Here is a 14,323-nt window from a genome sequence, read left to right as displayed (position 1 = left end):
AGTCTAAATGCGCATTCTGAAATTTCCCGGAACATGAAGCACAACTACACAAGTCTACTGAAATGGAAGAAAATCAACTACACCTATATATACATGTCCAAAAGAATATAAACGGGCGCACAAGGTGTCGCCCAACAAAATCACAAAAAATGGCATGTCCAAAAAGAATAAAGCTGAGCCGCTGCTCGGCGATCCAACGACCCATCTACTGATCCGACGGGGTCCCGCTCATCAACTGGAAGTAAGGGAACTCGTCCTCCTCCTCGAGACTCGCATAACCAAGCTCCACGTAATCTGTATCTCCTACATCTACGAGCGGGTCTGGTTGGTGTTTTAAAACACCGTCCCAGAGTGGAAGTGAGTGATCAACTCAGTGGGTGATATTAGTCTTAAGTTGCAACAAGCATCAATTATAATAAGAATTTAATGAAAAGTAATCATTTACAAATACCTAACTAATCTTATTAAGGCACATGCATGGTAGATGATATGATGTATTCCCTCACCATAACTCTCCCTCGAGTGACTTCGTCTAACGATCGCATATGTCAACACTCCCTCAGAGCAACCTCGACTGCCGAGTCGCCAACTTAGCTAATGTCGTGCAATGATGATGTTAACCGGGTTCTTAGTTAAGTCCATTCATCTAGCAGATTTGGGAATCTAATACACCCCACGTATCAAATGCCCTAAACTAGTTGTTGGCCAAGACCCACCAACGTATGAGGCCAAGACCCCGTGATCCTTGATCCCGTCGGATTCCCCGTCCCCGACTTCAAGCACACGGGGAGTGCTAAGAGAAAGGGATCGCTCGCGGTCACTACGGGGAGGAGCGTCACCCCAGTGTAGGCCGACAGCTCAGACACAGTGTCCCATTTCACCATGCCCGACTCATGAGCTGTGGATCAATATTTCATCCAGTATCGATGGGCTACAACGGTGGTAGGGTGTTCTAGATTCCATACATAAGTGATCAAACATGATTAACAAACAGGGTTGGACAGTAAATAGGCCAAACCACATGAGTCAGGCGAGCATGCGATGAACAACATCAGGTACAAGGGACCCATATAGTCGAACTACTGCCGCTCGTACACACTCGCCCAAATCCTTGGGTGTAGCCTCAAGGCGGTTCTACGAACGGAACCACCTTCATTCTCCTCATGTTCCCGACCAACCAAGGGTCTAACGTTAATTCATAACATACCAACCACCAATATTACCAACTAGCATAATGTATTATGTTTGCATACATCACAACATACGGTTCAATTATTCCTAACAAGCATGCTACAACAACATGAACAAGGTGAATGTGAGTGGTGTAGGTTAGCGAGGAAGTTAAGCACTTCCTACACCTCAAGGGATCAAATACACAAGAGTAGTGAATCATGTACACCATGAAGCAACACATGTGAGAAAAAGAAATCAAATAAACATGAGTATATAATCATCCATACACTAGATTGTGAGAGGCAAGATTTAACATTAAGAAGAACTAAACATGTCATTTCATACAATCCCAACAACACACCATTCCTAGGTTCCTCTAGATTCTTCCATACAACATATCAAGCAAACAAAATCATTAAACTTCTACTAAAATTGGTGTTAAGCCACCTAAGGATAATAGTCTGTACCTATGGTTCGTTGGAGACTTGGAAAATGACCTAGGAATGAGGGCTTTTGGGGTCGGATGGCCGGATTCCCTAAAACAACCATTTGTATGTTAGAAATCCATGAAATCCCTTCTCATCACAAGAGTTTTAAGGAAAAAGGGATAAGGGGTCTTACCTAGACAATCAACAGAACGATTCTTGTGGTTGGGGTGTAAGGATTTTCTTGGAGAAAGGGTAGAGAGTTGCAAGGTTGAGCTTCCTTAGGCCCCACCACCAACAACACCCTCCTTCACTCTCTTCTTCCTCTCTCTTTCTCCTCCTTCTCTTCTCCCCTTACTCTCTCTCTCTCTTCTAGGGCAAAATCGTATGGGGAGAGGGGGTGCCCAAATAAAGCCCTTTTATAATGTCAAATTTGGTGGAAATGGCCCCAAGTGTTGGGTTTTTACTACACTAGACCTATGGGAAGGTCTTTCTAAGCTCTAGGGCCCACTATGAGGTGTACAAGTCAATATACACCGTAGGATAGTTAGCCCTAATGATGATCTACGTATGGATATGATCAGCCCGCCATTTAGATGCGCCGATCGACAGATATGATGAGAAGTCTGTTCAACGGTCGCCGATGGTCGATTGGGGCCGCAGCTATACGGATATGAGTAGGAAAATATCCTCACTCTATGTGTGAAGTTTGGTCGTAAACCGACAGTCCGAAATCCTCAACTTTGCATAAGAGTGGATGACCCAATTCACTTAAATTCCAGTTCCTTTCTTTGGGGTATTTGCGTTTCTCATGCACTCGTCCTTTAGCTCAAGTTAAGCAGTTCTGGACAGTACCCAGGTCCGACTCCCGCGATGGACGTCAAGCCTAATGAGACGGACATTATTCTATAGTTTTGGAACTAGTGGCCCGCCAACAAGCGTTCTAGAGCTTGTTAGGAAAATCAGGGCATTTCTGGAATGAATTAGGTATTGAATTTCTCGAGGGCAATGATTAAGGTTTGGATTAACTATGTTCATAATGTGGTCTATTTATAACTAGTGAAAGTGAAGATATGATCATGATTACTCTAAGCCGTTGGTTTTAGGCTAAAAGAGTAATGGGGTTGCTCTGATGGGTCCCTGGTCACGAAATTTATAGAATAGGCGCTCCATGGCCTGATGAAGGGCAATACAAAATTTGAAGACAAACGGATGCGGGGTTTTACCGCAACGATCTGATTTGCAATCAACGGTCACCGTTTCACGATCGGGTCCCAGATTTTTATGATTGGGTGTAGAAAAATACATTAGACCCTCATTGTAAATTATGAAGAAATCCGACGGCCGAAATGTCTTACATTTTAGTTTTATTTTCATGTGCCAGATTTCAATTCTGGCATTGGTGGGGCGTATCTGGCAAGTGCCAGATTCCACTTTTAGGTGTCTACTGGGTCCGTGGTCCGTGATGGTCCCCAAGCCCAATGAGATCTATGATCTCCTAAATTTTTATAATTTTCTGACCTTCCCGTGTCGCGGTGTAGCCCGCACGAGCCATCACTAAGTGTAAACGGTCATCTGGCTTGGAGGCCCGCACCAGGTTCTATCAGGGCCCGTTTGGTTTATTTAATTGGGCTATTTTTGGTCTAATTTATTTATAATACCTCACTATGAGTGGCTTAAACGAACAATCCTGTGAAAAATCCTACGTGGACGCCCCAAGATACTATTCTGGTTGGGCGGGACATTATACTACACCTGATATTCAAGTGATCGGGTGGATTCATTGGCTTTCTACGGCTGATTAATCAGACTTGTACGATTCTTTACTGGTAAACCCTTGTATAAATTAACATTGAGTGTTAATGGTCATTAAGTGATATTATAAGTTAATTAATAGAAAAATTTTCAAGGATTTTTGGAAATTTAAAATAGTAAAAATTCGGGACGTTACATGTGACTAAAGTTTTCTTGCTTATGTTGGTGAAGAGAACAAAACACGTATTTCTAAGAAAGAGGGCTAAAAGCTTAGCCATCATACTTCTCCATTTAGGATTTCCACACCGTAGGTTTCCATATATGGCTTAATAATCGTGTACAGGGACTACGGTTCAAGCATCTTGCACCAAACCTATTTACAATGATTATAATTATAGTGGAGCATACTGAATCACTCAATCTGAATAATCTAACTGTCAAATCTAAACTGATGATCATATGTGGCCCATCTGATAAGAGTCTTACAAAAAAAACTTCACTGTATTGAGCCCACCATTTTTAATATGTAAAATCTACTCCTTCCATCAGCTTCTATCTAATTCTGGGCTCTGAGGTCAAATATCAGCAAGATCCACAACTCAGCTGTGTCACACTACAAGGAAGAATGGATATGAGATGCCCACCAAAGGTTTGTGTGTGGGGCCACAATGGTGCGTAGCTTTCATAAGAGGTACCATGGTACATAACTTTCATCAAACCTGTTAATCAGGTGTAACTCATCAGGGTGAAATGACAATGCAAAAAATCACCTGATTCCGAACTCAGTCGAGCCACACCTCATAAACTTAGTGGTATTGGGAGCAATTTTGCATTGTTCTCGTTGGTGTGGCCCATTTAAGTTTTTAATCAAGTTTAGCTACTGTATGAATGGTCCAACTAATTGTTCTCACCCGACGGGCAAAGTGAATTTATGTGTTGTGCAGACTTCGCAAAAATGCGTCAGTGTAAAAACACCCAAACTCTATATGTGGGGACCCAGAGACATTGCGTCTTTTAGACCCCGCGAGAATGCGTCAGTGTAAAAGCACCCAAGCTCCATCTGTGGGACCAGAGATTGTAGGTTAGTGTAAAAACACCGAAGCTCCATCTGTGGACAACCATGTTGTATATGTGAAATAAACTCTATCCATCACGTGAGAATCCATACGTTAGCCATGCATACAGACGATCTTGATAAAAATATCGTATGACCCACAACAATAAAAACAATGTAAAATTGCGCCTAAAACCTATAAATTTGGGCGGCGTGGCGCACCTGAGTTTTGGGTGAGGCCAATTTTTGGAATTTTCCATTTATTCTTCTAATCCACACCTGATGAACGGGTTTGATGAAAGCTATGGACGCTGTTTCACTAGTGACCATGCCACTAGCCAATGCCTAGTGGTCGGTGCTCCGTGGGCACACCATAATGTATGTGTTTCATCCATACCTTCCGTCTATTTTTCAGATCATGCTATGGTACGAGCCTGAAAATAAGGTACGTCATTACATCACATGAAACAATGTTAATAAAATGTGCATCATTAAAAAAAATAAAAATAAGATTGGAGTCCACAAAAGTTACGGATCAAGCGGATATTTTGTTTTTTTTTTTCCCCTTTAGGTCTGTATGACTAGGTTGGATGTCAAATAAGCATTACAGTGATCCCCAGGAAGTTTTTAACGGTGGACATTCAATCACTACTATTTTCTACTGTGTGTTCCACTTGAGATTTAGATCTGCCTCATTTTTTGGGATCAAGCACTAAAATGATCCGTAAAAATAAATGTACGGTGTGGATAAAACAAATACATCATGATGGGGCTTACAGAGAACCGACCACTAGCCGCATCCGCGTGTGGGACCATCATGAGTATATCAAAAACACAAATCTATTGCTGGCATCTATCCCCATCGTTTTCTGTGGTGTGACCCACCTGAGTTGTAGATCTGATTTTAACATGGTATAACCAAAGAGTTTTATTGTCGCACGCTTTGCATGTAACAGGATTTGTATGATTGTCATAAGACGCTTGCGAATTTTAGTAGCCAGATGATGGACGCCAATTCCGTAGATCCGGCAGACCACCGAGCTCGGAGGATCCGTCAGTGTAGGGCCCACTGTGATATATGTCACCGTTCATCCATTTTTTCAGCTCATTTTATGACAAGTTTCTAAAAATGAAACAGATCCAAATCTTAAGTGGACCACATCACAGGAAACGGTGGTGATTGAATTCTCACCATTAAAAACTTCACGAGGATATAAAGTTTTAGATCAAACTGATATTTGTGTTTTTATTTCATCCGGGTCCGTGTGACCTTATCAACAGGTTGGATGGCAAGTAAACATTACAGTGGGCCCAAGGAAGCTTTTAATTGTGGGGCCTCAGTCACTACTGTTTCCTATGGTGGCCCACCTGAGACCTGCATCTGCTTCATGCTCTAAAATGAGTTGTATAAAACAAATACATCATTGTTCACTGATCTATGCAATCTGCGCTGGCATATGGGGGTGTGACATTCGTTGATGTAGATGGAACAACTTAATGTGGATGGGATCCATGCCGTCCATCAGGAGCAACACCTTGTATTTGGACCGGGTCCAAGAATCCGGCCGACAACACTTAAAGTAGCCCAAATGTGCATGGAGCCTACCATGATGTGTATATACCATCCAATCCTTTCATCTGACGTGCAATACAAGGATGGATAGATTCCCCAAAATCCAGGACATTGCAAGACTCGTGTGGGACACACAGGTGAATTCAGAGGTCTAGGGCACGATTTTACACCTTTCCTATTGTGGGGCCACCTAACGAAGCAAACCAAATCATAGCTTGGAATCTCCCACTTCATGAACCTAATAATTACAAGTCCATATTTTGTCGGACCAACAAATGTTTCTAGATACCTGCTTAAAAGTTCCTCACCTACTTAGAGGTTCCTCATGGACGCGGTTGAACGGATTAGCTAATGATATTCACATGTTGAATAGGGAGACTTGAAGTGACATCACCGTGGGTCCCACCATGATATATGTTGTATTCACACCGTCCATCCATTTGGAGAGACCATTTTAGGGCATGATCCAAAGAATGAGTCAGATCCAAAGCTCGAGTGGACCTCACCAAAAAAACAGTGGATAGGTTGATGCCCACCATTAAAAACTTCTAAGGGCCACAAAAATTTTTGATCAAGCTGATATTTATTTTTTCCCTTCAGTAATGTCTGTTTTAAGTTATGAACAGGTTGGATCTCAAATGAACGTCACGGTGGATCTTAGGAAGGTTTCAACGGTGGGTGTCACTCTCTCTACTATTTTCTTTTGTGTGGTCCATTATAGCTTTGGATCTGACTCATTCTTTGTATCATGCGCTAAAATCATATTTCCAAATGGATGGACGGTGTGGATATAGCATATACATCATGGTGGGACACACAGAACTTGGTAACGTCACTTCTTTAGCCAATCCGCTTCCACGCTACCGGTCCGACAGTATTTCTAATATTTTATAATGATATGCTGCATAGCTTGGCTTCACCCGCGCGGCGGAAAGCGATTTTGCCAGCAACCCATGTCATCTTAGTTGGCATATACATCCAGAATTAGGGGGTTGGGATGCTACTGTTAGTAGCATACAACCCATTACATGAATTCTGAATGTATATCATAACTTAGTGGGGCATGCTGGTGCGCCCGGTCACATTATCCAATCCTTTAGACAAATTTAGGCTGTTGATCAATGAGGCCTATCTTACAGGATTCTTACGTCCAAAACTCAGATGTGACCGATCAAGTGATTTTAGATCTTTTAGTCATGATTTATGATGGTGTGACCCACTTGAATTTTGGATACGGCTGACTTTTGGGATATCCCATAACCTAGAGGAGATCCACCAAATGAACAGTATGTATGTAGTAAAATCACAGTGGAGCCCAGATTTAGCTGCATGCATATGAGGGCAGCTACAAGTGACGCGACATATGCATGCAAAATGATGGTGAAATAAAATGCAGTCGTTAGGATGCAATTCCAGTGCTATGCATTGCTTGACTTTACCCATCGGGCTGAAAGTGATTTCGCCTGTATGAAAGCAAGCGTTCCATAATAGGGAGCATACTACCCATTATACAAATTTTGTATATATCACAACTTAGTGGGGCATGCTGGTGCGCCCGGTCACATTATCCAATCCTTTAGGTAAATTTAGGCTGTTGATCAATGAGGCCTACCTTATAGGATTCTTACGTCCAAAACTCAGATGTGACTGATCAAGTGATTTTAAATCTTTTAGTCATGATTTATGATGGTGTGACCCACTTAAATTCTGGATATGGCTGACTTTTAGAATATCCCATAACCTAGAGGAGATCCACCAAATGAACCGTGTGTATGTAGTAAAATCCCAATAGGGTTCAGATTTAGCTGCATGCATATGATGGCAGCTACAAGTGTCGCGGGACATGCATGCAAAATGATGCTGAAATAAAATGCAGTCGTTAGGATGCAATTCCAGTACTATGCATTGCTTGACTTAACCCACCGGGCTGAAAGTGATTTCGCCCATACGAAAACAAGCGTTCGATAATAGTGAGCATACCACCCATTATAGGAATTTTGTATATATCACAACTTAGTGGGACATACTGGTGCACCCGGTCACATTATCCAATCCTTTAGGCAAATTTAGGCTGTTGATCAATGAGGCCTATCTTATAGGATTCTTACGTCCAAAACTCAGATGTGACCGATCAAGTGATTTTAGATCTTTTAGTCATGATTTATGATGGTGTGACCCACTTGAATTCTGGATACGGCTGACTTTTGGGATATCCCATAACCTAGAGGAGATCCACCAAATGAACCGTGTGTATGTAGTAATTAAAATCACGGTAGGCCCCAGATTTAGCTGCATGCATACGATGGCAGCTATGTGTGTGGCGACATGTGTAAAATGAAGTTAGGAATAAAACAAAGATGTTGGCATGCAAATTCGAGTCACCTCCTTCTTCCCAAAAACACTCCCAACAACGTATCAGAGCCCAGTCTCTACAATGGCAGATTCTGAGATGGAAAGCATTGAAATCGAAATGGTTCCAGATGTTCAAGTCCAAGTAGAGGAACCTGTTGAAGCTGAGATCGACAACACTGAAATCGAAGCGCCTTTAGAGGTTCACCTAAACGTTGGGGAACATCCAGGTGAAGCAGCTGAGAACGGAAACCCCCCAAGAATTGGTTTATTTCAAGAAGGATTTCTTTCCAATATTGCTGTGAACGGCATTTTGGTGATGGGATTGGTGCTACTACTGGCTGCGGCATTCCTATCATCCATCTCAGATATCACTGCTAAAAGGATGATATCTACGGGTACGTTGTTGATCTATGTTGGACTAGCACTCAAGTTGAAGCTTCCTCTCTCATCTTAGAAGTTGAGAAATGGTTATTTAAAGGTATTTATAAGTATGTAGTCAATAAAATTATCTATCTTCAGTCAATTTCTTCTTTCGAGGGTTTGTTTTCGTAATAATGTTTGGATACAACAGTTATATGATAGTATATGGTGAGATTTCAAGGCTATTCTTGTCAACATCATGCATGTTTTCTTGTCTTATATGTGAAATCAACTCTGTCCGTTATGTGAGAACCCTTATCTTATCCGTGCAGACAAACGATCATCTTGATAAAATTATCACATGAGTCGTACCAATGAAAAAAAAAATGTAAAATTACTCATAAAACCTCTACGTTTGGGCAGCGTGGCCCACCTGAGTGTTGTATGAGGCTGATTTTTGTTTTTTTTCCATTGATTCTTCTAAGCCACACATGAAGAACGGGTTTGATGAAAGATATACATCATGATGGTACCACACATAAACCTATGGTTGGCGCCGAATCCAAAGGAGAAACGAAAAAAAAAAAAATTGAAGAAGAATAAGAAACGGCGTTCATATTTGGAGTAGGGTTAGGGTTAGGCTTTGGAGTTCTTCTTCATGTGGTTAGGATTTCGGTTCAATTTTGGGGCAAAATGGGAAGGAGAAGGAGATTTAGGTCGAGAAATGGGATTGGAGAAGCCATGGAAGAGAGAAACGGGACAGCTTGACTAGATTTTAGACATATATATAGTCCAAACCCAGCCCGTAAGAAACAGGGTTGAAGTTTGAGCCCGAGCCGCTGGTCGGCAAGCCCGGCCCATTGATGGACCCGTGAAAATTGGGAGAGGATTAGGTGTTACTCGGGTAACACGTTAGTGGGTGTTGTCTTGACTGTGGGGCTGACCTTGATGTATGCATTATATATCCACCCCGTCCATCACTTTTTCCAGCTAATTTTAGCTCATGGTCTCAAAATTGTAGTAGATCCAAGTCTCAAGTGGACCACACAATGGGATTGAATTCCCACCATTAAAATTTTCCTGGGGGACAAGCTGATATTTGTGTTTTCTCTTCATCCAAGTCTTCCAGACCTTATCGAAAAGTTGGATGGGAAATAAACATTATCGTGGGCCCTAGGAACTCTTCAACGGTGGGTGTTAAATGACCACCGTTTCCTATACGGGCATAGATATACAACACTGACATCAAGGTGGGCCCCATGGTCCAATGGTATTACCCGGCTAACACCTAATCCAATAACCCCATGTAACTTGGGGTCTACCATTTTGACCTTTTATTAGAGTTACACATATGTTACATGTGCAATTCATGAGTACATGCTCATAAACGATCCATTTCTGAGCCCTTGATGATTATGCATGGTCTAACCCCAAGCGGACCCAAACCAAAGCCAAGCTACTTCAAGATCCGGGCTGTTTATGAGGTGAGCCAATCAGGCTTGATATTGATCAGAATGTCCTTGAAACCGTAAACAGGCTGAGCCGATGGGCTCTTATCCACAACCCAAGTCAGGCCAATTAATAAGCCAGCGAAATCATTTTTAGCCCAAGTCTGACCCAAAACCCAAATAATCCAGCGTGGCCTATTAACAGACCCATCATATGGCTGAAATTGGTCTATCAATGGAATGGACCCAAGCCTAGCAAACTCCAAATTTCGAATAGCAAAGCACAAAGCCCAGCCTGAAGGCCCGGAACCATGCATAGTCCAAATGGGCCCTTGATAGCAGACCCAAGCCCGTGCCAACAAAGGTTGGGCCTGAAGATGACACACCCTGGCCTGAAAATTAATCAAATCCCTATTTCTAATCCATCCATTGATCAGGTGGACCACATGCACAAAGAGATGGACACTTATAGAAATGAATCCTTGGGTTGGTTAACATACAACAAGCATGTTGTCCAATGGATAATTGGAAGATGGACCACATGAATTCGTGAACATATGAAGTTGGACCGGCCTGTCTGAACGTGCCCTAGTCGGGTGAACTGCTTGGCCCATTGCTACCTCTGTGCCCCAACCATTGGCTGGATCTGATCAGCTGAAAATCCTGGCCGAAGGTTACCATAGGCCCGGCCAGTTCACAGCCCTATCTTGAGGAGTACGAAGTTCCTGCGCAAGGATTCTGGGTGGGCCCACTGCAATGTTTTTGAGAAATCCAACCCATCCATCCATTTTTTGAGATCATTTTAGGACACGCAACCAAAAATGAAGAAGATCCAAAACTCAAGGGAGACATACTAGATGAAACAGTGGGGAAAGCCCTCCTGGGTAACCTTCCTAGACTCCACCTTGATGTTTACATGCCAACCAAACCGTTTATAAGGTCATTTTCACTAGGATGAAGTGAAAACACCAGAAACTTACACCGATACCAAACTTTTGTGGCCGTATAAATATATCAACAGTGGTCACTAAATCCCCACCGTTTCCTCTCGTGTGGCCCATTTGAGTTGTGGATACACCTTATTTTTGGTTGGATGTCCTAAAATAAGCTCGAAAAAATGGATGACAGGTTGGATTTCTCACAAACATCGCAGTGGGCCCCACCCACAATCCTTGCGCAGTAACTTCCTGCGAAAGGCTTTCGCAGGGAATCCGCGTCCCTAGGTTGGCTATGACTGCCCATATCAACGTACATTTAAAAGACCTACCTGATGATCTTATCTCCCTTCCTTTTGGTTTAGGCTTTCATGGAGGGCCTAACCTGATGAATGTCTCTGATTTTAAAACATCCTGACCATCCAATTAACCCGTTAACATATCATGCTTATGATTAGAGATCAATTTTGGTGGCTGACCTAAAGAGAGTCATAAACCTTAATGCATCAGGATGTAAATGGTGTTGTGGACCAGATTTTGGAAATGGGGGGTCCATGATTTGGGTGATCCAAACCATTCCTTTAATGGGCCCCACTGTGGACAGGGGATGCCTTGAAATAGACACTAACCCTGTGACCAGTCACCTACAACTAGACACACGAGAAATGGTTTGGATTTACTTCAAGTGTCCATGATTCAGGACCTCTGGAGCAGTTCTTCCTGATATGATTTCCATCCAATATATAATCCATTAAAAGGGGAAAAAATGTCTATATTTACACTGCATGGTTCAATGATCCGGATCATTGATCGGCTGGACCCCACATTGGATTGATCATGAAGATGAACTCTTGGATTGAAAGATGCTAGATGCCAATCTTGGTCCTCTTCCACTTGAACGCAGATCACTTAGTATTTGTCACCTTGACTATCTATTTGCTGATCATCCTTCAAAAGCAAACAAAACAAAAAAATAAAAATAAAATAAAAAAATCTATTTGTTGGCCAAATAATTGAAAGGTAACGACGATCATCCTGATGAGGGCCATGGTCCATCAACAAATGGAGCCAACGAAAGAATGGTTTGGATCATGGAACCATAGCCTCACCTGTAGAAACTGAAAACCAAAGTAGGATGTGCATTTCTCAGGTTGAAGATCATATCATTCTTCTTCAACAAACAATCACACACCCATGGAGTGAAAACAAACACCATAACAACAATAAAAAGCCTTTTCTTTTCTTCTTCCTTGAGCTGTATGAAAGAATACGTCTGAACACCACCCCTTGAACTTGACTGGGGACCCTTTGCCATGGCAGCTTCACGTTCCTGGCGACGACGTTCTCTCTAAGACACCGAATATAAGCAAATCAATGTAATGGCTAATGCAGAATATTTAAGCACATACAAACAAATTAATTAATTTAACTTAGGCTGCATTTGGTTGCATTCGCGATATTTGATGCAACCAAATGCAGCCATAGGCAATGGTTTGCTTGCTCAGATATGCTTTTGCAATACAATGTTTTGATTTCAGAGGCAGTCTTCAATAGACAGGTAAGTTCGCCAAAAAAGCCTCCAGATTCAATCATTCTAAGTGGACAGATGCACAGTCTCTTAGGGTGCATTTGGATGTACAAGTGAATTTATCCTTACTTTCCATACCACCACCACGGCTGGTTATTCTTTGGCAGATCCCGCTCCAAAACACGAGGGATAGAGCAAAGGTGGCGAGGCCTATCATATCAATAGGGTTGTGTGAAGAGAAGCAGGCCACTCATCCAGTCGACATTATGTGGCAGAGGCCGCCCAGTTCGACCAACCAATGGGGCGAGCTGGTCTGCTTTGATCCAGGAGAGAGCCAAGCCAGCAAGCTGCCTTGTCAGTGCAGGCCATGGATTCAGTTAAGTGAAGACAAATTCATATTGAAACAGCACTCAAATTTCAGTTGCATTCATTTCGAGTCCAAATTGAAAGAAATGAAATTGCTGTTTGGAGCATAAGAACCTCCCACTTCATGAACCTAATAATTGCAATACAATTCGATGGTGCATCTAAATCCAACTTTGTATCAGGTTGGCTTTGTAGTCCGCAATTTCATGTGGCATAGCCAAATTGTTTATTCATCGCATTGATAAGCTCAGTTTGCAGACCCAACTCGTCTTTAAAGTTAGACTTTTTCTTCGGTGGATATGTCATTATACTCGTCTTTAACAATAGAAGCGGAAATGAGGAATTAGTTTTAGATTGATGGCCAACAAGTACCCCAAAAAGACCATTTCCAATATCTTAGGTCAATAATTCAAGACAGTGGAGAGATTGACAAGGAAATTGCTCATAGAATTATAGCTAGGCAGATGAAGTAGAGGCCTCTAGAGTCTTATGTGATCGCCACATACCAATCAAATTAAAGGGGACATTTTATAGGATGGTTATAAGACCAGCCATGCTTTATGGAAATGTTGGGCAGTAAAGCACTAGTCGTTTAGAGTATAGCTAAAATGAGGACTTTGAAATGGACGAGTCCAGGATGAGGAAGGATAGAATTATAAATGAATGCATTCAAAGAAACTTGGGTGCAGCCCCAGTAGGTAATTTGACAGTGGAAAGTAGACTTAGACAGTTTGGCCATGTGCATTGGAGACAATGAACTACACCAATTGGGAGTTGGTTGTTTCAAGTTGAATGCTACAAAAGGGCAAGTGGATGACCAAAAAGGATGTGGTCTTTTTTTTTTTTTTTTTTTTAAACAATGTATTTCAATAAATAAAACTGGCCACAGCCATAATTACAAATATACAAAAAATAAACGAAAAACACAGGAAGCAACTACAAAGCAGCCCACGAATCGGGCAAATGGATATCTGCCTATGCTTTAAGCCATTCAATCACTAGCACCTTTGCTTTACCAAAAACTTCCTCTACTCGACCCTCCTCACAATTCCTGGAGCAACAATTATTCCGTTCCAACCATATAGGCCAAATACCCGCCAGAAGACATGATCGACAAACTTTCGAACCTACTCTGCTTGACCCTCCCCCATGCCACATCATGAAGAAATTTCCAATTGATTTTGGACATACCCAAATTATTTGAAAGAGATGAAAAAAATTTGTCCACACCTAACAAGCAAACTCACAATGGAAAAATAAATGATCCACCGATTCCTCATCTTTAAGGCACAAGATACAAAAATTCAGAAGAACCATTTTTTTCTTTTACGAAGGTTATCCACTGTGAGCACCT

At 42.0% G+C, this 14,323-nt stretch overlaps 1 protein-coding gene across 2 annotated transcripts in view; it reads right to left on the bottom strand.

The window, feature by feature from the left end:
- LOC131227930 (uncharacterized) overlaps nt 1-14,323 on the bottom strand; it is a 42,007-nt gene that overhangs the window by 17,491 nt on the left and 10,193 nt on the right. The window contains exons 3-4 of one of the 2 annotated variants that reach the window (XR_009162623.1): nt 12,185-12,423; nt 11,925-12,023 (exon numbers count right to left, since the gene is read on the bottom strand). Coding sequence is in view for 1 of the 2 variants with exons in the window: in XM_058223760.1 (XP_058079743.1) it covers nt 12,008-12,023; nt 12,185-12,423 (255 nt within the window). In the remaining variant the exon portion in view is untranslated. Of the gene's footprint in view, nt 1-11,796; nt 12,024-12,184; nt 12,424-14,323 lie in introns of those variants that run through there. The other variant, XM_058223760.1, reaches the window with a different exon arrangement.

The sequence above is a fragment of the Magnolia sinica genome, chromosome 15 (assembly GCF_029962835.1).
Source record: "Magnolia sinica isolate HGM2019 chromosome 15, MsV1, whole genome shotgun sequence".
In the NCBI taxonomy this organism is placed as follows: domain Eukaryota; kingdom Viridiplantae; phylum Streptophyta; class Magnoliopsida; order Magnoliales; family Magnoliaceae; genus Magnolia; species Magnolia sinica.
This window is presented reverse-complemented; position numbering and strand designations above follow the sequence as displayed.